Genomic DNA, 22,575 nt, shown 5'->3' with positions numbered 1-22,575 from the left:
ATATTGTAAGTTGCATTTTATGTGTGCGTGTTATATTTTTTTCCTCTTAGTACCAACAACACATTGTAATGTTTATGTTTCATTTTTATTTATAAAATAATACAAGTACTCTAAAAATCTGACTAAAGAATGTTCAAAAATAGAAAACGTAAAATTTTATACCACATGGACATAACAAATTATCTAAAATCAGAATTTTAAAAAAGTGATTGATATGTTCACTGTACAACAGTAATATGAATATTATCACTAAATATTTCAAAATAACATTTGAAGTTTTCTCATACATATGTAAACTGTTAATAGTTTACATTCACATAAACCATACAGTCCCTCAGATGTAAACTTCTAATACAGTTGAAGTTTGGTATCTGGAACTTCAATATCTCTAATACCATGGATGTGTTGAAGTCCCAACTACATATTCTTATGCATTTTAACATCTATATCTCTAATACCATGGATGTGTTGAAGTCCCAACTACATATTCTTATGCATTTTAACATCTATATCTCTAATACCATGGATGTGTTGAAGTCCCCACTACATATTCTTATGCATTTTAACATCTATATCTCTAATACCATGGATGTGTTGAAGTCCCCACTACATATTCTTATGCATTTTAACATCTATATCTCTAATACCATGGATGTGTTGAAGTCCCAACTACATATTCTTATGCATTTTAACATCTATATCTCTAATACCATGGATGTGTTGAAGTCCCAACTACATATTCTTATGCATTTTAACATCTATATCTCTAATACCATGGATGTGTTGAAGTCCCCACTACATATTCTTATGCATTTTAACATCTATATCTCGAACCCTCAGATATCTCGAAGTAATTTTTTTTCTCAGCACCGTCATGTTCGAGGTAACAAAGTTTGACTGTAATTTACATTTATATAATCATAGTCTCATGTCACAAACAGATAATAGGTTTACCTTTTACTAAACCATAGAGATTTCCTTGGTGTGAACTGTTAGTAGTTATTACATTTAGAGAAAACAGAGTTCACATACACCATACAATTAATAGTAGGCCTAGAGATATCGTTATTCGGTATAACCCACCTATCCTATATAATAAGGCTGTTTTTGCTGTTGTACTCTTCTTCATATGAGTTGTTAGATCCACATTTAAATGGGATTCATTGTTCACATTATGCTAGCACAAACATACAACCACACTTTACCGGTTGCAGGGATTTCATTCTATCCTTTACACTCTGCTATTCACACTAGATGTGACCCGGGTTATCTAATCCGAATTTTCCCTCCTTCTGTGGGGAGGCAAGGGCGTATTTGTCACTGCCGTCATTTGGTCCCCAGCTGTCGTTTGGTTGTGTAATGGAACGCAACCGCTGAAACAGAGAGGACTTCATTAGTACTGTACTGTAGAAGGACCATGTTCATTAGTACTGTACTGTAGAAGGACCATGTGGTGAAAGCTTATCCAAAATACAATGAAAAGCAAATTACAAATAAAGTCTGAAGTTATACTCGGACTAAATTTCGGAGGTAAATATTGAAATACAAAACTCTTTGATGTGGTTTTCGTTTGAAGAATTTAAAAAACAAGATGTATTTGTGCCACAAGCTTGCAAAGTTCAACTGTGGCAAAAATTTGACCTTGACCTCTACGAATCACTGGGCATCTTCGGTTCGTAACCGAGTACAAACTCGGGCTTCCGCATTGCAACTGAATGGATAGAGTTTCAACTCTTGTATGACTATTGTGACACGTGAACCCTGCCTTCTACGGGGGTTCGTGTGGTAGCAATATGTCGGTCTTGTACGTGTTGAAACTGCGCATGTATCAGGTTTCAAACGGTGGATGTAATTGGTTGGACATCAATTTCTTACATGGGAGTATGAATGTTAATGCTACTAATTCGGGTAAGAACCGAAGTCGCCCCTGGTTTTCATTTTGTCTCAATCGGCAGTACTTCTATGGTTGTGAACAGGTATAATTGTCAATCTTACCTCCATCAGAGATCCACTAGCTGAGATGAGTTTGTAGATAATCTTACCTCCACCAGAGATCCACTAGCTGAGACGAGTTTGTAGATAATCTTACCTCCACCAGAGATCCACTAGCTGAGATGAGTTTGTAGATAATCTTACCTCCACCAGAGATCCACTAGCTGAGATGAGTTTGTAGATAATCTTACCTCCATCAGAGATCCACTAGCTGAGATGAGTTTGTAGATAATCTTACCTCCATCAGAGATCCACTAGCTGAGATGAGTTTGTAGATGAAGAAAATTGGCACAGGACACATGACACAGCACGTCAGGATCCAGCCAATCGTCTGTCCATACCCAGGGTACGGGACGCCGTCACTGATTTCCAGGGGCTTATATTGAACCATTCGGTAGATAAACAACAGCTGTAACAAACAAAAAACGGAAGAATTTATCTACCACTCGCTGTATGTGGCACAAGCGCAGAAATTCACTAAGTTTTTGATAACATTATTCCAAACACGTACGGTATTTAGCGTACTTTTGTATTTTGATAAAACCTGTGGGTAACTTGTATGAAACTTTTCCCAAATAGAAAGGATGGGTGTTTGATTTAGAGTATTTTTTAAAGTGATTATAATAGATAGGGACTCTAAATGTCATCAGAGAGATTAGAATGTGAATGTCCCTAGTGATTATAATAGATAGGGACTCTAAATGTCATCAGAGAGATTAGAATGTGAATGTCCCTAGTGATTATAATAGATAGGGACTTTAAATGTCATCAGAGAGATTAGAATGTGAATGTCCCTAGTGATTATAATAGATAGGGACTCTAAATGTCATCAGAGTGATTAGAATGTGAATGTCCCTAGTGATTATAATAGACAGGGACTCTAAATGTCATCAGAGTGATTAGAATGTGAATGTCTCTAGTGATTATAATAGATAGGGACTCTAAATGTCATCAGAGTGATTAGAATGTGAATGTCCCTAGTGATTATAATAGACAGGGACTCTAAATGTCATCAGAGAGACTAGAATGTGAATGTCCCTAGTGATTATAATAGATAGGGACTCTAAATGTCATCAGAGAGATTAGAATGTGAATGTCCCTAGTGATTATAATAGACAGGGACTCTAAATGTCATCAGAGAGACTAGAATGTGAATGTCCCTAGTGATTATAATAGATAGGGACTCTAAATGTCATCAGAGAGATTAGAATGTGAATGTCCCTAGTGATTATAATAGATAAGGACTCTAAATGTCATCAGAGAGATTAGAATGTGAATGTCTCTAGTGATTATAATAGATAGGGACTCTAAATGTCATCAGAGAGATTAGAATGTGAATGTCCCTAGTGATTATAATAGATAGGGACTCTAAATGTCATCGGAGAGATTAGAACGTGAATGTCTCTAGTGATTATAATAGATAGGGACTCTAAATGTCATCAGAGAGATTAGAATGTGAATGTCCCTAGTCATTATAATAGATAGGGACTCTAAATGTCATCGGAGAGATTAGAATGTGAATGTCCCTAGTGATTATAATAGATAGGGACTCTAAATGTCATCAGAGAGATTAGAATGTGAATGTCTCTAGTGATTATAATAGATAGGGACTCTAAATGTCATCAGAGAGATTAGAATGTGAATGTCCCTAGTGATTATAATAGATAGGGACTCTAAATGTCATCAGAGAGATTAGAATGTGAATGTCCCTAGTGATTATAATAGATAGGGACTCTAAATGTCATCAGAGAGATGTGAATGTGAATGTCCCTAGTGATTGTAATAGATAAGGACTCTAAATGTCATCAGAGAGATTAGAATGTGAATGTCCCTAGTGATTATAATAGATAGGGACTCTAAATGTCATCAGAGAGATTAGAATGTGAATGTCCCTAGTGATTATAATAGATAGGGACTCTAAATGTCATCAGAGAGATGTGAATGTGAATGTCCCTAGTGATTGTAATAGATAGGGACTCTAAATGTCATCAGAAAGACTAGAATGTGAATGTCCCTAGCCCAAAGAGCAAAGTCCTCCGACACCCCAAGAGTGGGAACAAATTGAACAGAGAAACTTATTGTCTTTACATTTCCATCTGTTTTCTCTGTTATATAAACCCTATAAGCTCCAATGTGTTAATTTTCCTCACAACTTGTCACATATTTACAGTGATTTTCTTTTGTTGTTCAGGTATTGTATCTGGTTATCATCAATAGGGTTTCGTTATCGCATATGTGATAAAACGAGCTCCTCCCACCTTGTTATCGCATGGGCGGTACTAACATCAGAATTACACAATAGAAACAAGACGGGGATAATTCAGTTTTCGTGAAGTTACTTTTGCTATTTCACGTCTTCTGTGTTCATGTCTGGGGCGTTGAAACAGACGAGAAGAGTTATGTAACAAATACATGTACTGTATACACATACCTGTGACCGGTTTTTTTCAGTCAGGAATGTTAAATAGTTCTCTCTCTCTCTTTCACTCATTTTATAAAGAGTTTGTTAATGCAAGTCTCTAATCCTTTTCCTACTTTAATATTTGTGTTATACAGCCACCAATATGTGATAGATACTGACAGGGATAATCAGTTTTCGTTAAGTTAGTTTTGCTGTTTTACGGGTAAAGCGTGCGCCGATTGATGATGGGCGTTGAAGCAGACAGGAATTGTTATGTAACAGATATACACATACCTGTGACCGTGGTTTTTTTTTCAGTCAGTATTTGTTAAATCCCCCCCTCTCTCTCATTTTATAAAGAGTTTGCTAATGCAAGTCTTTAATCCTTTTCCTACTTTAATATTTGTGTTATACATGTTTTCTTAAAAGATTTGTACAAAATACATGTATAGAATTAAATTCCTGAAAAATTATTTATGAAGCCACCAATATGTGATTGATACTGACAGGGATAATCAATTTTCGTTAAGTTAGTTTTGCTGTTTTACGGGTAAAGCGTATTAAATTTTAAATACACATGCACCTATGGCAATCTACCATTGTATTGAATGTATGGTTCAATAAATGTAAAATGAGAAGCTTTTGAAATATGTGACAAGTCGGTTATCTTCTAGCATCCGAGTAAAATTCACATTATCAAAGAGATGGGCGGTTCTTCTCTCACTCGTGCGCTCCGCGCACTCGTGACAGAAGACCGCCCATCTATTTAATAATGTGAATATTACTCGGATGCTAGAAGATAACCATTACTTACAATTGGATGTAAATTTCTCAGTTCATGCGAAATGAAAGGTCAATGGGTGGGAACTATGGAAATTAACATGGATTCATTTTCTATCAGGCAGTATTTCTGATATGTCAATTTCGTATTTTTATTTCAAATACATGAAAAAGTGATACTTGATGAACAACAGCTTTACCGTTATGCCTAACTTATCACATTTTCCATTGTAGTTAATCACCTCACATACCCAACAGACTAGACAGTGATTCCTTCCTGTGTAGTTAATCACCTCACACACCCAACAAACTAGACAGTGATTCCTTCCTGTGTAGTTAATCACCTCACACACCCAACAAACTAGACAGTGATTCCTTCCTGTGTAGTTAATCACCTCACACACCCAACAAACTAGACAGTGATTCCTTCCTGTGTAGTTAATCACCTCACACACCCAACAAACTAGACAGTGATTCCTTCCTGTGTAGTTAATCACCTCACACACCCAACAAACTAGACAGTGATTCCTTCCTGTGTAGTTAATCACCTCACACACCCAACAAACTAGACAGTGATTCCTTCCTGTGTAGTTAATCACCTCACACACCCAACAAACTAGACAGTGATTCCTTCCTGTGTAGTTAATCACCTCCCACACCCAACAAACTAGACAGTGATTCCTTCCTGTGTAGTTAATCACCTCACACACCCAACAAACTAGACAGTGATTCCTTCCTGTGTAGTTAATCACCTCCCACACCCAACAAACTAGACAGTGATTCCTTCCTGTGTAGTTAATCACCTCCCACACCCAACAAACTAGACAGTGATTCCTTCCTGTGTAGTTAATCACCTCACACACCCAACAAACTAGACAGTGATTCCTTCCTGTGTAGTTAATCACCTCACACACCCAACAAACTAGACAGTGATTCCTTCCTGTGTAGTTAATCACCTCACACACCCAACAAACTAGACAGTGATTCCTTCCTGTGTAGTTAATCACCTCACACACCCAACAAACTAGACAGTGATTCCTTCCTGTGTAGTTAATCACCTCACACACCCAACAAACTAGACAGTGATTCCTTACAGTGTAGTTAATCACATCACACACCCAACACACTAGACAGTGATTCCTTCCTGTGTAGTTAATCACCTCACACACCCAACAAACTAGACAGTGATTCCTTCCTGTGTAGTTAATCACCTCACACACCCAACAAACTAGACAGTGATTCCTTCCTGTGTAGTTAATCACCTCACACACCCAACAAACTAGACAGTGATTCCTTACAGTGTAGTTAATCACATCACACACCCAACACACTAGACAGTGATTCCTTCCTGTGTAGTTAATCACCTCACACACCCAACAAACTAGACAGTGATTCCTTACAGTGTAGTTAATCACATCACACACCCAACACACTAGACAGTGATTCCTTACAGTGTAGTTAATCACATCACACACCCAACACACTAGACAGTGATTCCCCCAGATCGAACAGAAATACGTACACTAATGATGATAGGCGCACAGATGATCCAGCAGAAGAGCCAGTAATATTTGGGACGAGGGGGAAAGCCCAGCATGTACTCGACATCACGCATGAAGCGAGTGGCACCTGCAGGAAAAAGGGAGATAAAAATTAGTACATGGAGGAAATAGAAGTCGGTTGTAAGTACATTTTACTTATTAGTACAAGAGGCTGAAATCCTATCCAAGTACAAATATGTTGTAATCTATTCAAATGATATCTTTATTATGCTGATCCATTTATTATATCTAAACACTACTGGTAATTTATTGATGTAGTAGAATTATAACTTTACCATAGACCCACATGACAGCAACGCATTCACAGGCAGCTACGAACAAGACGGAAAAATCGGCACCAAAGTGGTCCATGATCGTGACTACGTAATCTCCGGCCTGCAAAAATTAATAATAAAAAACATGAAAATTACTGGATCATGTTGTGCTGACCTGAGTATTGGAAATGCTTCAAAAATTCCAATTTCTGTTACGTCACGTCTGTGCCGTTGACAAGACCAGCTTTACTGGGAAAGACATTCTGATCGTATGAACTGAACTCTACAGCAAACTAAGAACTTGTTAGTTTGTCTGTTTTGCTCAGTTTCATGAACTCCAAACTGTAAAATCTTTCTTGTATTGTGCAATCTCCACAATCATGAAACACTGCTGACATTTGTCACAATTTATTCAAGTTGCTGTAAAGTCGGATAATAGATTTCACAGTTGCATGCTGTTTTATGGCTAGTGAGTGCATACACTTCATTGAAAATTACATAAAGGTACGCAATTTTCAATATATTATGAAATTCGTTTGGTAACGTCCTGCACTTGTGGTAACACGCATCCAAACATGCATGAAAAGTGAAGACAACGAACAGTGATCAATCTCACGACTCCTAAAATATTAAAGTTTCAAAATCTGTTTCTCATCTACAGAGAGCACGATACGTGTGAATGTAAAGTTGTTACGTACCGGCGTGACACACAACACGTGTGAATGTAATTTCTGTTACGTACCGGCGTGGCATACAACATATGTGAATGTAAAGTTCTGTTACGTACCGGCGTGATACACGACATGTGTGAATGTAAAGTTATGTTACGTACCGGCGTGACACATGGCAGTGCCAGGAAAAAACAGATGACACCCATTCCAACGCACATGTAGCTTTTGTATTTACGTGTGTTTGGGAACTCATCCTGGATACAGGTTAAGAACGTCTCCAACAAAGCGAACTGAAAATAGAAACGCACCACAGCATGGTATGTCATCGTGCATAGGAATGAAAATGGGATTAAATTTGCATTTGACATCACGTGACGTGATTTCTCACCTCGCTGTCGAGTCCTAGAGTGAACAACATGAAGAAAAACAGAACAGACCACAGCTGTGGAATAGGAAGTTGTGATAAGGCCTCTGGATACGCCACAAAGGCAAGTCCGTAACCTGTCAAATTCAATAAAAAATTAACAGTTTGTTAGCATCTGTCCAGCACTATCGTTATGTTCTGTCCTAAGCTAGTATCTTACAACCATATTGCTTTTGTGAAGCCCAGTTTGGCTTACCTGACTTTGCTACATCTTCAACCTTCACGCCAATCTTTTTGGCCATTCCACCAAATGTGGTAAAAATGACAAATCCAGCGATAAGACTCGTCACCACGTCCATTACAGCAATCAACATAGCATCCCTACAAAGACAATTACAATTGCAAATATGCGTATAACGAGTATTATTTGCGGTTAGAAATTTTTGCGATTTCATCCGTAAATGGTAGCATATTATATTTTTCGTGTCCAATTTCTGCGGTTGCTTTATACCTATTAACTGTACCTATGTACATTATATCTTTTGCACATGTAATTTTTGCGACTTTTTCCAATCCGCGAAATTCCGAAAGAAACCGCAGAAAATACCCATTATACGGTATGCGTACATGATTAGGTGACTAGATCTAAGTTTAAATTTCCTTGATAGCTGTTATTACCCGTAGACATTGTTCTTGAACTTGTTATAGCTGCCGAACATGATGATGCCCCCAAAGGACACACTGAGAGAGAAGAACATCTGACCTGCTGCCGCCACCCACACCTACAGAGAAAAACACACACCTATAAAAGCTGACGGGGTCTTCCTCTACATTAAGGGAAATGTTTCTTTGTTGTTTTTTTTTTTTAAAGATGTGGTTCTTGATTGCACTTCCAAGAATTCAAGAGGATTGAAATATTAATCAATGATCGATATACATGTGGTCAGAAATATTAAACTTTCTAGATCCCTTTTAGTTTCTCCTTTTCGACCAAATATCCGAACCAAAAAGATCAGAAATATTCTAACCTTTAAGTCTGCAAGTTTTTCCCACTTGGGAACAATGAAGTAGATGACTCCGTCGATGGCACCGTCTAGCGTGGCCCCACGAACCAAAAGAATGAGTAATATCACGTATGGAAATGTTGCTGTGAAGTAGACCACCTGTAGAAATAAAAGAATCGAAATCCTAGATGAAAACAACTGTATCAAACAAATCCAAGAACATCAAATTTGTAATCCTAATGGTCTCTGAAATGAATTCATTATCTGCATGCTCACCTTTCCAGATGATTTTACGCCCTTGATGAGACAGCAGACGACAATAATCCAGGAGAGCAGAAGACAGAGAGCCAGCCGCCACAGAGGTGAGCCCATCTGATCTGGAGCAAGGGTCTCCGCCTTCTCAATCACGTCCTTACTACAAGGGAAACATGTCCAATTAGAGCGCATTACATCTACACCTTTTTATTCGAAGAAATGCAGGGTTCGCACGTCAGACATTATTGTCTAATTTCAGTTTTTCTATATGTGTATTCGAATAGAAATAAATTGACCATATCCAACAATAGGTTAGCATTTATTCTAGAGTAAAACTGTTTCCGATATAGCGATTCTTAGGCAGAAGAAATTACTATTATAATTGAATGTTCACATCTGAAACTGAGTGGTTTCTTTTCAGTCTTTAAGTACTTACTCGAAGAAGAGTTGCGCTACAGCAACGGGTTTGTCACCTTTCCACGTGGTGTTGGTGCAGTTAAAGTCATACTGAGCGAAATAGCTGGACTGATGGAAGGTGGCGTTTTCGTAGCAGCGACATGACTGACTCTGGTTGGTATACAACAGATGGTTCTCAGTCATGTTGAATGAACAATAGGGGATGTTCTTCGTTGTCTGCTCCACACAGCCCAAAGCGTACCACTCCTGTATAGCGAAATGAAAGGGAGGGATAAACGAATGTTTCATTAAACATGTTTGCACATACAGTATGATTTGTAATATATATCAGAAATGTGTATATTCAGTGTACATCGCCCGTTGGATAAACTATAGATTTATAGGTTGGTATTATGTGCAAGTAAAGCATAAGCAAAATATTACTCAATCTCAAAATTTCTTAATACAAAAATATCTTATCACAATTAAGTCTTAAATTCTAATACTGTTTTAGTCACCCAATTGTTAATAACTGTACTGTGTATTATGTGTTATACAGAGTCTTCAATAACAGTATATGTGTATTTGCATTATACAGAGTGTTCAATAACAGTATATGTGTATTTTTGACTTTTGAAACCCCTCTAATATCAACTTGTTTGTAAGTAACCTGCTTCAATTTAAAAACTGATCATACGTAGAACAAGCTCTTATGTATCGAATCAGTTGAGAGATATAAACACCATATACAGGAGATAATGGAATATTGCTACATAAATATGGGAAGTTGATGATAGAGAAGCTGAAATCATCCAGTTTGTTATAAAGTTGAGTTGAGTTGTTAGTTTGCCGTTGATATATATTTTCAATACAATATCCAAGTATGAAGTAGATGTGGAGGATTCTGTGGTGTCTTTAAATTCGAGTTTACAGGGATGTATAGAATCAACATATGAATGAAAATGATTCTTGTTAATAGATAAAACGTTGTCGATATATCTAAATGTCAAATTGAAGGCCACAGCAAGAGATTTTTTCTTCTCATGTAGAAGCTTTTGAATAAACCCTGCTTCATACGAATATAAAAACAGATCAGCTAACAAAAAAGCACAATGCGTACCCATGGGAATTCCAACAGACTGTTGGAAGACCTGATCACCAATGACTGTGCGTGGAATCAGAGTGGTTCTTAACAAACTATGTTTTTGAATGACTGATCACTAGATGTGAATATGATACAACTATATTCATGAAAGGACGTGAAGTTGAGGCTATTTTGTTAAACTTGTTTATACCGAGTGTGTCAATAATGGCATGAGTGTAGTGTGTCAATAATGGTATGAGTGTAGTGTGTCAATAATGGTATGAGTGTAGTGTGTCAATAATGGCATGAGTGTAGTGTGTCAATAATGGCATGAGTGTAGTGTGTCAATAATGGTATGAGTGTAGTGTGTCAATAATGGCATGAGTGTAGTGTGTCAATAATGGCATGAGTGTAGTGTGTCAATAATGGCATGAGTGTAGTGTGTCAATAATGGTATGAGTGTAGTGTGTCAATAATGGCATGAGTGTAGTGTGTCAATAATGGTATGAGTGTAGTGTGTCAATAATGGCATGAGTGTAGTGTGTCAATAATGGTATGAGTGTAGTGTGTCAATAATGGCATGAGTGTAGTGTGTCAATAATGGCATGAGTGTAGTGTGTCAATAATGGTATGAGTGTATATAGAACTTAACTTACCGCTTTACATTGGGTCCAGGGAAGTGTGCCCTGCATGGAGGAGAAGAAATAGAACAAGGTGTAGGCCATGATTACGTTGTAATAGATAGCGACCACCAGAGAAATCAGCATCATGGATATACCAATCCCTGAAAATAGAAACAGCAAAGGTGTCACACCAGCCATCAGACTCGGGATAACTACAATGCACGTGTTGTTACTATTTTGGGAGTAGTATCAAATAGTTAGTATCGACGCCAAATTCATGTCACTTTGTCTCTATTAGCTGATGAGTCCTAAACTATTTTAAATATGTTTTAATTTTGTCAGTGATTTTCGCGTATCATGAATGGCTGTATGAAATCAGAGAACTTGGACGATTGTAGTTCAAAGTTTTAAATCTTATCTTATTATATAAAAGGCTTATTAAACAAAATATTAAATCTAAAAGCAGTGAAAATTGTGTAAAGCGGCGTTCATAACCATTTTATTTTCCAGACATGGCGTTACCTTTGGCGCTAGGGTTCATATTCCAGACTGCCGTGGGTCCTCGTCCTGAGAATTGTCCCATGACCAGTTCCATAAAGTACATTGGTTTACCGATCAAGAACTGCAGGATCAGGTAGGCGATCACAAAGGCAGCTGTATAGAGAACAAAACAGACCATTACAAGAGCCAGACAGATCGACATTAATGAGGCGAGATACGAGACACGTCACAGAAGTATCTGGGGGTATAATCCTATTCTCGGATACACCTGCCGAACTTAAGGTGTTATGTTCGAATCCACTTTATATTCACACTACAGGCAATCTATATCCAGACCTAAAGGTACAAATAAACAATCAAGTAGGATTTTAAATTCCCTACATGATCGTCAATTGTCAGTTTATAGTAGGATTATAAATTCCCTACATGATCGTCAATTGTCAGTTTATAGTAGGATTATAAATTCCCTACATGATCGTCAATTGTCAGTTTATAGTAGGATTATAAATTCCCTACATGATCGTCAATTGTCAGTTTATAGTAGGATTATAAATTCCCTACATGATCGTCAATTGTCAGTTTATAGTAGGATTATAAATTCCCTACATGATCGTCAATTGTCAGTTTATAGTAGGATTTCAGCAAAAGTCCCAAAGGAATTTCTCAAATAGAATGGGATTCTAATAATTATTGCAGGAATGTTAAAACCTACGGGATTTATTTTCCTGTTGGGGAAACATATTTGCTGTAACCTGGTAACGGATTTAGAAATTAATTTTCTTGCTGCAATTTCGTATCCAAAGGGATAGATAAATTAAATCTTATGGGATTTTCCTTGAAATCCAAGGGGATGTTGAAAAAAGTCCTTTTGGCTTGGGATTACTTTGTTTTGCCACTTTGGTATCCGGGGAAAATAGTGTTACTATTGCTGGATATAGCATAGCAATCAGATTGGTTAAATGCATAGTTAGGAGGAAATGTTTCGCTAGCGATGCTTTTGTTTCCACTAATATTAGTAGTCGGGGGAGTAGATGGGTGGGGGATGGGGTGTGTGTGTTACCGCAAAAAACACTTCTGTGTCAGAAAACGAGGACCGAAATTTGTATATTTCTTGACTTAATGGCTTTAAAAAATTCACAGTGGGTCGATATTTTATTTCAAACGACGAAAAAAAAATCGTTGTTTAATGAGGGTAAAATAAACAAGCACATGAACTCTAACTCAACTTACGCAGTAAACAGAGCTATTTAAATATACAGTGGTTAGAACATTGTGTGTTATTTCGCTGTATATAAAGTCATATTGTGTTTTAGATGTACCAAAGATAATCAAACACATGACAACTGAGTATCACAATAAGTAAACGTTATGTGTAGTCAAGCTGCGGAACTGTAGATCTCAGGGGTGTGTGTAGGGGTGGGGTGTCTCATCTCCCCCCCCCCCCCCCCCCCCCCACACACACACACAGCTATGTGACAGTAATGTGCAATCAAAACCACACAGATTTAACTATTATTTTATACCACAGCTGACAAAACACTGTTTTAGGAATACATTCTAAAGGGGTCACGTGATATGTTACTAAATTTACAAAGATACAGTTTCGAATTTCCAAGTTTACAACAAATACATGTACCTACACGCACGTGCAAACATGTAAAGAAAACATTCTCCATATTTTCGATATTTGGAATAATCTACTAATTTTGGATATTTGCATGAACGTTTTAGCATATGCATGGCATTTTACATCATTAAATTTTCTTAATCAGAGATGTGCACTGCCCAAGTCAAAATTTAAAAAATATGTAGCGTACGACAGAGTAAGTGAAGTAAATGTGGCAGACTTCCTTCTTAGTTTCTTACAGCAATGTCTCTCTAACGATAGAGCTTTAACCTTTTTATCAAAACCGTCTGAAAGTTTAAAACTCAGGTGTTTGAACATTTTCCACATGTACTTGTTAAGCAGTATTTTCTGCATAGAGATTCTGCATTTGTAAAGATAATGTTTTAGTATACATATTTCTGTATTCTGTTGCTCATCTTTGTAAGAACCAGCGCTGTAATGAAACAATGTGATTACCATGTCAAGTAATGAAAAGTAGCTCTTTTTACAACGCTAACAAATTAATTCAGCTGTACACGATTAGATGAAAATTGAAAAATAAATCACATATCAAAAACTTTTAGAATTGAATGATCAAGGATTTACCAGACGTTGGCTACTGATTGTGGAATTCACTCAACCGAAAAGATTGACATCTATATTTTAATGTACGCCCAGGGGACAAACGAACAGATGATGTCCTCTGCATAGTAAATATAGCTTTTAGATGTACATAAGATTTGCAGCATTTAGTCTACACGGGCAACTAGTGAACAGTTTTTGTTATTTATCGACTTGTGGTGCAGTAAATTATTTTGTTTCTGACATCTTTCATGCTAACCGAAAGAATAGTTAATGTTGTATACAATTTAACCACCTGTAGGTACTGCGGAGCTGGTTAATCACCCCTCTATACAAAATACAGATCTGTGTAATCCGCCCCCTCTATACAAAATACAGATCTGTGTAACCCGCCCCCTCTATACAAAATACAGATCTGTGTAACCCGCCCCCTCTATACAAAATACAGATCTGTGTAACCCGCCCCCTCTATACAAAATACAGATCTGTGTAACCCGCCCCCTCTATACAAAATACAGATCTGTGTAACCCGCCCCCTCTATACAAAATACAGATCTGTGTAATCCGCCCCCTCTATACAAAATACAGATCTGTGTAACCCGCCCCCTCTATACAAAATACAGATCTGTGTAACCCGCCCCCTCTATACAAAATACAGATCTGTGTAACCCGCCCCCTTCTGTAGGAACTGCAGAACCTTGCGACTTCGGCATACATGATATTGTACAACCATTCTTAACAAAAACACAGCTGCAGTTCGGTTACACGCAGATAGTTGGTTCGAATATCCGTCGCTTTTAACACGTGTGAAAGTACCCATACGTTCTATATATAGTAAACTATTAATGAATATGGTAGAGAAAGCTGTGTTGTGTGTGATCTTACCTCCCCCATTTTCGTAAGCGAGATAAGGGAACCTCCAGACGTTACCCAGGCCTACAGACAGACCAATGCACGACAGGATAAACTCCCACTTGGAACCCCACTGGCCTCGATCTTCCTCCTCAGCCACATCGAACGTGTTCGCACTGCCATTCGTGCTTACCGCCGTGTTGCTTCCGTCCGCATAGGCACCCTGTAATGTTAACATTAATTAATATCTAATACTGATTCAATTAATCAGTTCATTTGTGTATACCACGCACTCACGATGGTGTAATGATAATTAAAGTTTTCATGTGTTTCGTCACATTTGAGGTTTTCGCTTTGTTTAATGCATTTTATTTTCGCTGTACAGAACCAAAACTACGCTATATTGGGTGATACTAGCGCGGTTTTAGTCACATTTCGAGTTTTTCAATTTGTTTATATTAGTGATTCTGTTTTCGCTATCAGAACCAATTCTACTTGTTAACCAAAGACATATATGAGGATATTCTGTGGTCAAACAACAATTCAATTTGCAAAGAAAAAAGTTGTAAAAATTTACCTTTTCCCATTTGGGAGCAGTTACTTCAGGGTCGGGGAGGAGTTACTTTAGGGTCATTGCAGATTTATGAGTGGTGAAAACTCTTAGAATTTTGTTTCCCTTTAGGTTGCAGGGTGCTATCTTTCACTATATCTAAACATGCGTCCTTTCTTCATATTCCGTGAAAAATATCATTTTATCAAAAGGAGGAAAACCCGACTCCCCTTTGTGCAAAACCAGGCAAGACATAACCCATGGCTTTGTAAGGAATCACTTTGTAAATAGGTGTGAGAAAACTAATGTTGAACTTTATTTATTCATATTATGTGGTTCCTTCATTGGTCAGAACTGATACAAGGACAAGATTAATTTCCTGTTTCCTTTTGAAGAACGTAAAATTCGATTGTCACACGTTTTTTAAACAGATGTTTTTAAAGACTTTTTATAATTGTATCTCCCTCTTTCCGTGACATGTTAGTTGTCAGTGTCGTTTTTGGAATTCAGTTAATTACGGTCTCTTCTCTGTGAGAAATTGACCACTTCAGAAGAAATGGACCGCGCATTGTCATCGGGTTGATTTGACCCTTAACTCGCAGTCCGTGGGTCAATATCATTGTGACTGACCGCATCTCTCTGTCAGTTGGACAGTGACATCCCAGGTCTGTATACAAAACAGAAATAGGCTTCTTCGTTTATGTTACAAGAATAAACCTCCACTCAACAACAAGTGGTTCACGATTTAACTTCTCCCGTCAAATTCCCAGTCACAGTTTCGCAAACTCATTTATATAGAACAGCCATGTCCTTCGGACTGCATTATATTAAAAATGGGCGAATAATCCTATTCATAACAATTTCTTGCGCTATTTCTATAGAGAAGGGCATCAAATTGATATGGACAATAGTTATTGCATAACAATCATATGCAATGGGATCGGGGACAAATTTCAACAAACTCACTCTACTTACAAGTGTTTTATAGAACAAATGAACAAAAGAGTTTAAACGTGTAAGGATTTTTTTTACCCAGAGACGTATTTGAATAAAATTGCGAATAAACATTGGATTTAATGAAATTTGAAACTGTACGAACAAATTAGATTTTGATTTAAAACTGTGGCCTTATACTTAAAAGGGGAAAGTATGAAACGAATTTCAGTCAAGGTTTAGAAAAAGTTTAAACTTTGAATTTTACTTATTTTACGACGATTAACAGGTAAGTTATAGAACTTATATTTGCGCAAAGGGTTCACTGATGTAGGAGGACACGAGAGTAGCCAGAGGAAAGCCCCGTGCCCAGATGTACGACCTCGATACCCCCTCCCATATCATCACAGCCGATCCCGAGGATTTCAATTAAAAATTTCAATCAAGTACAAGCATTAATTAATTCTCATTTTTTTTAAACCAGGCAATTACTTTAACAAAAAACAAAAAAACAAAAAAAAAAACTCACCTTTTCTTTGGGCATTTTATTCAGACGCAGTCCTCAGATTAAAGTATTTCTTATTTGTTATCACTCTGAAGTTTGTATGTGGACTACGCTTGGTCCACACAGGACTGTTTTATTGCTCATAGCCCCAAGCTTGGGTTTTGACCTTAACGCACGCAACCTTGACCATATCTATTCACTAGACCGCGACGGTATATTGACTATCGGATCAGCATAAACAAATATAGATGATGTATCCAAAAGAATGAAAGTCTCACACGTCATTTTATTTTATCTTTAAAAAAGTTCCTTGTAAGATTTATTTTATTTGAACTTTTTATACGATTTGCGTTGGTAACATTTCTCATATATCAGAAAAAGTTAACTGTTGGTATCACGGTTAACGAGTTCTATTGTTGTCCATTTACAAATATTAAGGTGGTACTGCGTTCAGTGGTCACTGAGTGAAAAACCAAAACTAATGTAGCATGTAAAATTCCGGAATGCGGAGAGAATGGCAGTTTAATACAGCGCAGGACCATTTAACCCAGCGATAAATCGGAATGTTTAGCAATAAACTCGAACTTTTGAAAATCCTGTTTGATAGAGGTTTGCTGTGGACATAAAAGAGGAAGATTCTCCTTGGGATATTAAATTTCGGTTAAGATTCGCATTAAAGGTTTAAATAGGGGTCCGCTATAAATCTGGTGGTTGAATTGAGCGGGTGGGGTGAAGCTGTAATTATGACGTCCAGGGACTTCATTCAGGTGTGGAAATACCTTTGTGAGGTTACCTATTTATGTGATATATGTATTTGGGCCCAAAGTTCTGTTACGACCATGAAGAAACATGGTTTCCTGTGATGTTAAATTGGAAAGAGTAGGAACAGATTGGGAGGGACGAAAACAACGATTCACAAAGGACTAAGGCCAATAGCAATAAAATTTGACCTAATTTTAACATTCGTTTAAAAGTATATCAATACGGTGCCTTATTTTAACATATAACTTTTGATAGGCTAGATACCATTACAATGTATAATGCAATATTTGTATAGGGTATTATAGAACTACTATAAAGCTTTTTACAACATAAACAATAAAATCGTTTAATAGTCAAGACAGTAAAATATGCAAATTGACCATAAAATGATATATTTAAGAAATAAATTTCATTTTTGAAAATACATGAGGGTATACACGACAGCAATTCAAGCGCGTAGCTAGCCCTGTTTGGAAGTGCAAGCCCATACAGACAAGGGGTCTGGGGGGGGGGGCGCCCTAGCCCCCCAGCGGGTCCAGGGCAGAGTCCTGGTGGAGGTTTCAGGGGGGGGGGGGCAGTCATGGCGGTATATTTCCTTTGACAACCCCGTAGATATAGCAGGAATAAATTGTTTGGAAAGTACCACAAACATTTTTTTCCCTTAAATTCCAGATAAGCTCTCTCATACCTTAGCTTCGTACGTTTTGTTGTTGATACATTGTTTGGTTTGAAGGGGAGGGGGGGGGGGGGTAATCGTAGCTAATACGGCGTCCCACTGCACCGTTTTCATCGTCTGCGTTATCATTCCCGCTCTAAATGAATAGGTGGATTTTGAAAATGTCGAAATTAATGTATTGGTACATTTTTTAAAATTGATATATTTATATTCAGTTCTATTTTCTCAATGAAATGCATTAACATTTTTAAATTTATCGCTTACTCTGTATGTAAAACTACACGACAGAACATCAATAAATGGCTCGGCTTGCTTGAAACCGGTTTGGGCCGATTCTATAACAGGAATTAAAAGTCCTTATTTTCTCGGGGGGGGGGGGGGGATACTCTCACTCTTGTAATATAAATACATGGGGAAAATACAGTCCAATGTAAATATTTTACTTGGTACAATGGCACGAGTACATTTTCCGACGTTTGCTAAATCAATAGGCTAAAATTCTACGTTTGTTTTCTGATTATGGAAAGTCTGTGCATCATGCGTCTACCGCTAACAAATTATGATAATTATGTTAAATTATATATTCTAATGTTACAAATACATCACAATACTTTGCGTTTACGGCTCCCGTGATTTCTAGGCATAAAAATGACATAGATATATGGATTTTTTTTTTCAGGGAGTTGATAAGAATAATTCATCAACTTTACTAAATTACTGAATTTCACATTCAGCAAAGAATGATATAGAATCTAAGACCGGAATGACTCCTGTCGCACCTGTACAAAATGTACATCCATACAGAAGTATGTAAAATATGTCTACGAGGACCGGGTCGAAATAGACCGTGTGTGTAACCTTTTGGAATGTAACATGATGTCCTAAAAGTAAAAAAAACTATTGCCAAGTCTCTTCATTAAATATCACAAGTAAAAATTTGAGAATTTCATATATAAATACCTACATAATTACATTGTTTCCAACAAGCTTATCAACCGTAACCAATCCGGATTTACAAAAGGCGATTCATCTAGCAACCTATTACTGTATCGAACAGACGAAAATGTCCGAGCCCTGGACGCTTTAAAAGAAATTAGCATTAGGGGGTGGAGATGGGGACTAGCCTCATATTTTCAATATCGGGAAGGCCTTTGATAAAGTTTGGCACCAGGGTCTACTTTACGATATCTAGGTATACAAGGCAATATATTTGACTACCCCCTGAGCAGAAAATAAAAGGTTGTATGGAAATTCTTCATCATCTCGTGTATATGAATTCCGGAGTTCCTCAAGGATCTATATTAGGGCCTTAATTCATAATGCCAATGCGCTGTTAATCTACATGTACATGTAAGCATTCATTTCTTTAAATTTCGCATGATTCATGTATTTTCATATTTCATGCCGTAACGTTTTGCCTTACTGCCTCTTGTTCTTGGTTTTTGCTTTCTTTCCTTGTCAAAACGTGATCACCATTTCTTAACTTTTAAAATATAATGAGAAAGGCATTGATATAAGTGCATATGCTCAGATTGTTCTCCAATCCCAACAATTAAAATGATATATAATGAAGCATGTTCTATTTCTTGGAAATAAATAAAGTTTTTAAAACTAACAAACTACTGGGGGATGGGATTTGTAGATAGAAACAGAACAGGTACGTTGTGTTCGGTGTCTGTATAACGTACCTTGTACTTACTCACCAGGTAAATCTTATCAGTGTTTACGATACACCTGTGGCAGCAGTATCCTGTTTTGTTACATTTAGATGAATTATTATTTACGAAATAGATGTAACTTTCCTACTACACTGAGATCACTACCCTGCCTTGTTCTGTAGGATGGTAACTAATTGTATGGAGAAGTACTTTATATGTAACATACCAGCAGGTGTAAACAGAATGTAACACTTGTCAAATCTATTTACAATACAGGTATTAAAAACAAAAATGTGTAGTGTTTGTATACTTTATATCGATTGACGTAAAGTCGTACTCCTAACATTCATTTTATGCCTATCCAAAAAAGGTCAATGGTTGTGAATGAAAATAAACCAGATATATTGAAAAGTTCAGTAAAGTTATTTTACAGTCACATCGTGTACTAGTTACCTGCCCAATTGAAAGTTTGGGGTGGGGGTGTTAGTTTTGGTTTTTTTTTATTGTTGTGTTTTCCCCCTGCAGTTTAAAATGACCGTAAGCTGTGGGATTAGGTTTTGAAAGTTTGGGGTGGGGGTGTTAGTTTTGGTTTTTTTTTATTGTTGTGTTTTTCCCCTGCAGTTTAAAATGACCGTAAGCTGTGGGATTAGGTTTTCCCATGTGTTTATTTTAGCCTTTGAATTTAAAGCTTGTAATTATCTCTTTTATGTTTCTGAGTAAAAGCACCGATAGCGACATTTTGTACGTGTCACTCAAAAAATGACCGCGGGAGGGTAATTTTCACACCCTGTAGAGAGCCCGAAACCACCATGTCAAACATGCCATTTCAATTAGTAAATTCCTACCCGCGTCTCGGTTAACATTACGTCCAAATTATATGCGCTCCATTCTCTGTGAGTGGGGATAAAAATATGCCCAAACATCAATGACCCGTTCAATAGGTAATATTGACAAGATAGAAACCTTGTAAGGTGAATAAGGACAATGTAAGAACATTTATATCAATGGAGGAAAACGATTCAGGTATTAAAATAAATGACGAATTTCGTGTATTTTTTTTAATTCTCTTTTAAATGTCTCTTCAAGCTTTTTATGACAAAACATATGCATTTTGTTGAATCATAACGGAGATCACTCTCAAACGTTGTCACGACCAGTAGGACAAAAAGAGAGATATTGTCAAACATTGCTTCGAACACAGTTTGTGAACTTTGACTTTGTTACGTCATGCATGAAAAGTACACTGATACTGTCAGCAAAAAATTCGGTGTGCAATGATGTGATCAATAGAAGCAACCAATCCGTCGTGAATCGATGCGGTTTAAAAAGAATATTAAAAGTTGAAATCGTAAATGTGCAATCTCTACGAATAATATTGATACAGTGTTCACCATAAACACAGAAAATGAATTGAAAATTTCCAAACATTTTATCATATCGATACTATGCACACATTTGTACTTTTATTTTTTAAAAATGAAAAATAAAATGAAATTTTTGTAAATCATGTTATATTTCTTAAGAAACTTTTACAATTTCACAAGCAAAACCAGGTTAAATATACAAATTCTGTATGTTAATTAATTCTAATTTTTTCTTACCTGGTCGTTCGGGGGGTTCTTCTTTTCCCATAAATCATAGGTACCTATCGTCATGTTCAGAAAACTTAATTCCCAAAATTCAAAAAGAAGGAAATCACTTTGTTTAGGCTAAAACTGATTTGAATTTGAGAACGGGTGTTAAAACTTTAAATAAGCTAGCCGAGATGACACAACGTTAAAGTGTTGCGGATCAGGTGCGTCACGCGTTCGTCTGTCCCCTGGGAATGCACAGACGAGGTCCCCAAAGGCTGTATGGAATCGTCCGCCGTTCAACAAGGTGTCGGGGGTGAAGGCATAAACTTAAATTGGCGCGTCACACCAAGCGTAAAACGCCACTCTGTGTAGTAGGTGGTAAATCGATTATGCAAATTGCATGTTTGTCTGAATTTCAATAAAATTTAATCTATTTTGGTAAATATTCTCAAACGTCTTGATGCGAAATATTTTTGTTTTGTTTTTTGATACCCGTTTCATTTGTGTAATTCTTGATAATGACATATTTGTTTGAGTGATTTTGATACAAGTATATAGATTACCTAATATTTATAATTCAAATTGAGTTGGGAGCAAGATTATCCCCCGAAAAGGCCCCACCACTTTGAGAGAATGCGTTAAAGTAAGAACGAAATTAAGGAGCCAATGATTATAAACTACATGCATTAATATTCGACGTCATAATTACACCGCCCCCTAAATAAAATTCCTCGTAAAATTAGGATGTGTCATTGAACGGAAATTCACGAGTGACAGTGAACATGAAAGTGACTTTGTGAAAATCTTTGTATGTTACGCATTTTAACAGATAAACACTTATCATTGGGGGTGCTGTTTATCAGTAACTCAAAAGGTTTTAAAAAATGTTCAGAAAATATTAATCAAAAAGTTTTACTATGAAATAATTGTACAAAAACGTTGGGAGTTGTTGTCTTTCCCCCCTTTTTTTGGTGTGTGTTTTAAAGCTTG

General features: G+C 36.9%; 1 protein-coding gene across 1 annotated transcript; it reads right to left on the bottom strand.

Moving 5' to 3' along the window:
* Positions 1–69: 69 nt before the first annotated feature.
* Positions 70–22,225, bottom strand: LOC125664143 (sodium- and chloride-dependent neutral and basic amino acid transporter B(0+)-like). The gene is made up of 15 exons (XM_056152636.1): positions 21,613–22,225; positions 14,961–15,150; positions 11,909–12,040; positions 11,420–11,547; positions 9,720–9,946; positions 9,305–9,443; positions 9,053–9,187; positions 8,703–8,806; positions 8,281–8,405; positions 8,049–8,161; positions 7,822–7,950; positions 7,011–7,110; positions 6,696–6,802; positions 2,231–2,401; positions 70–1,373 (listed from the first exon to the last, which is right to left on the bottom strand). The coding sequence occupies exons 1-15, from the start codon at positions 21,664–21,666 to the stop codon at positions 1,251–1,253; spliced, it is 1,977 nt and encodes a 658-aa protein (XP_056008611.1). The 5' UTR covers positions 21,667–22,225; the 3' UTR covers positions 70–1,250.
* Positions 22,226–22,575: the final 350 nt, after the last annotated feature.

Source organism: Ostrea edulis, chromosome 1, assembly GCF_947568905.1.
Source record: "Ostrea edulis chromosome 1, xbOstEdul1.1, whole genome shotgun sequence".
Lineage (NCBI taxonomy): Eukaryota > Metazoa > Mollusca > Bivalvia > Ostreida > Ostreidae > Ostrea > Ostrea edulis.
Note: the sequence above shows the minus strand (reverse complement) of the source record. Positions and strands in the feature narration are given on the sequence as shown.

Coding starts and splice junctions, on each gene's coding strand:
- LOC125664143 (XM_056152636.1), bottom strand. CDS start 21,666: ATGACGATAGGTACCTATGATTTATGGGAAAAGAAGAACCCCCCGAAC. Junction 7,111..7,821: donor CACTGCCATGTGTCACGCCG/GTACGTAACATA, acceptor TAATTTTTGCAG/GCCGGAGATTACGTAGTCAC. Junction 6,803..7,010: donor TGCTGTCATGTGGGTCTATG/GTAAAGTTATAA, acceptor TTTTTCCTGCAG/GTGCCACTCGCTTCATGCGT.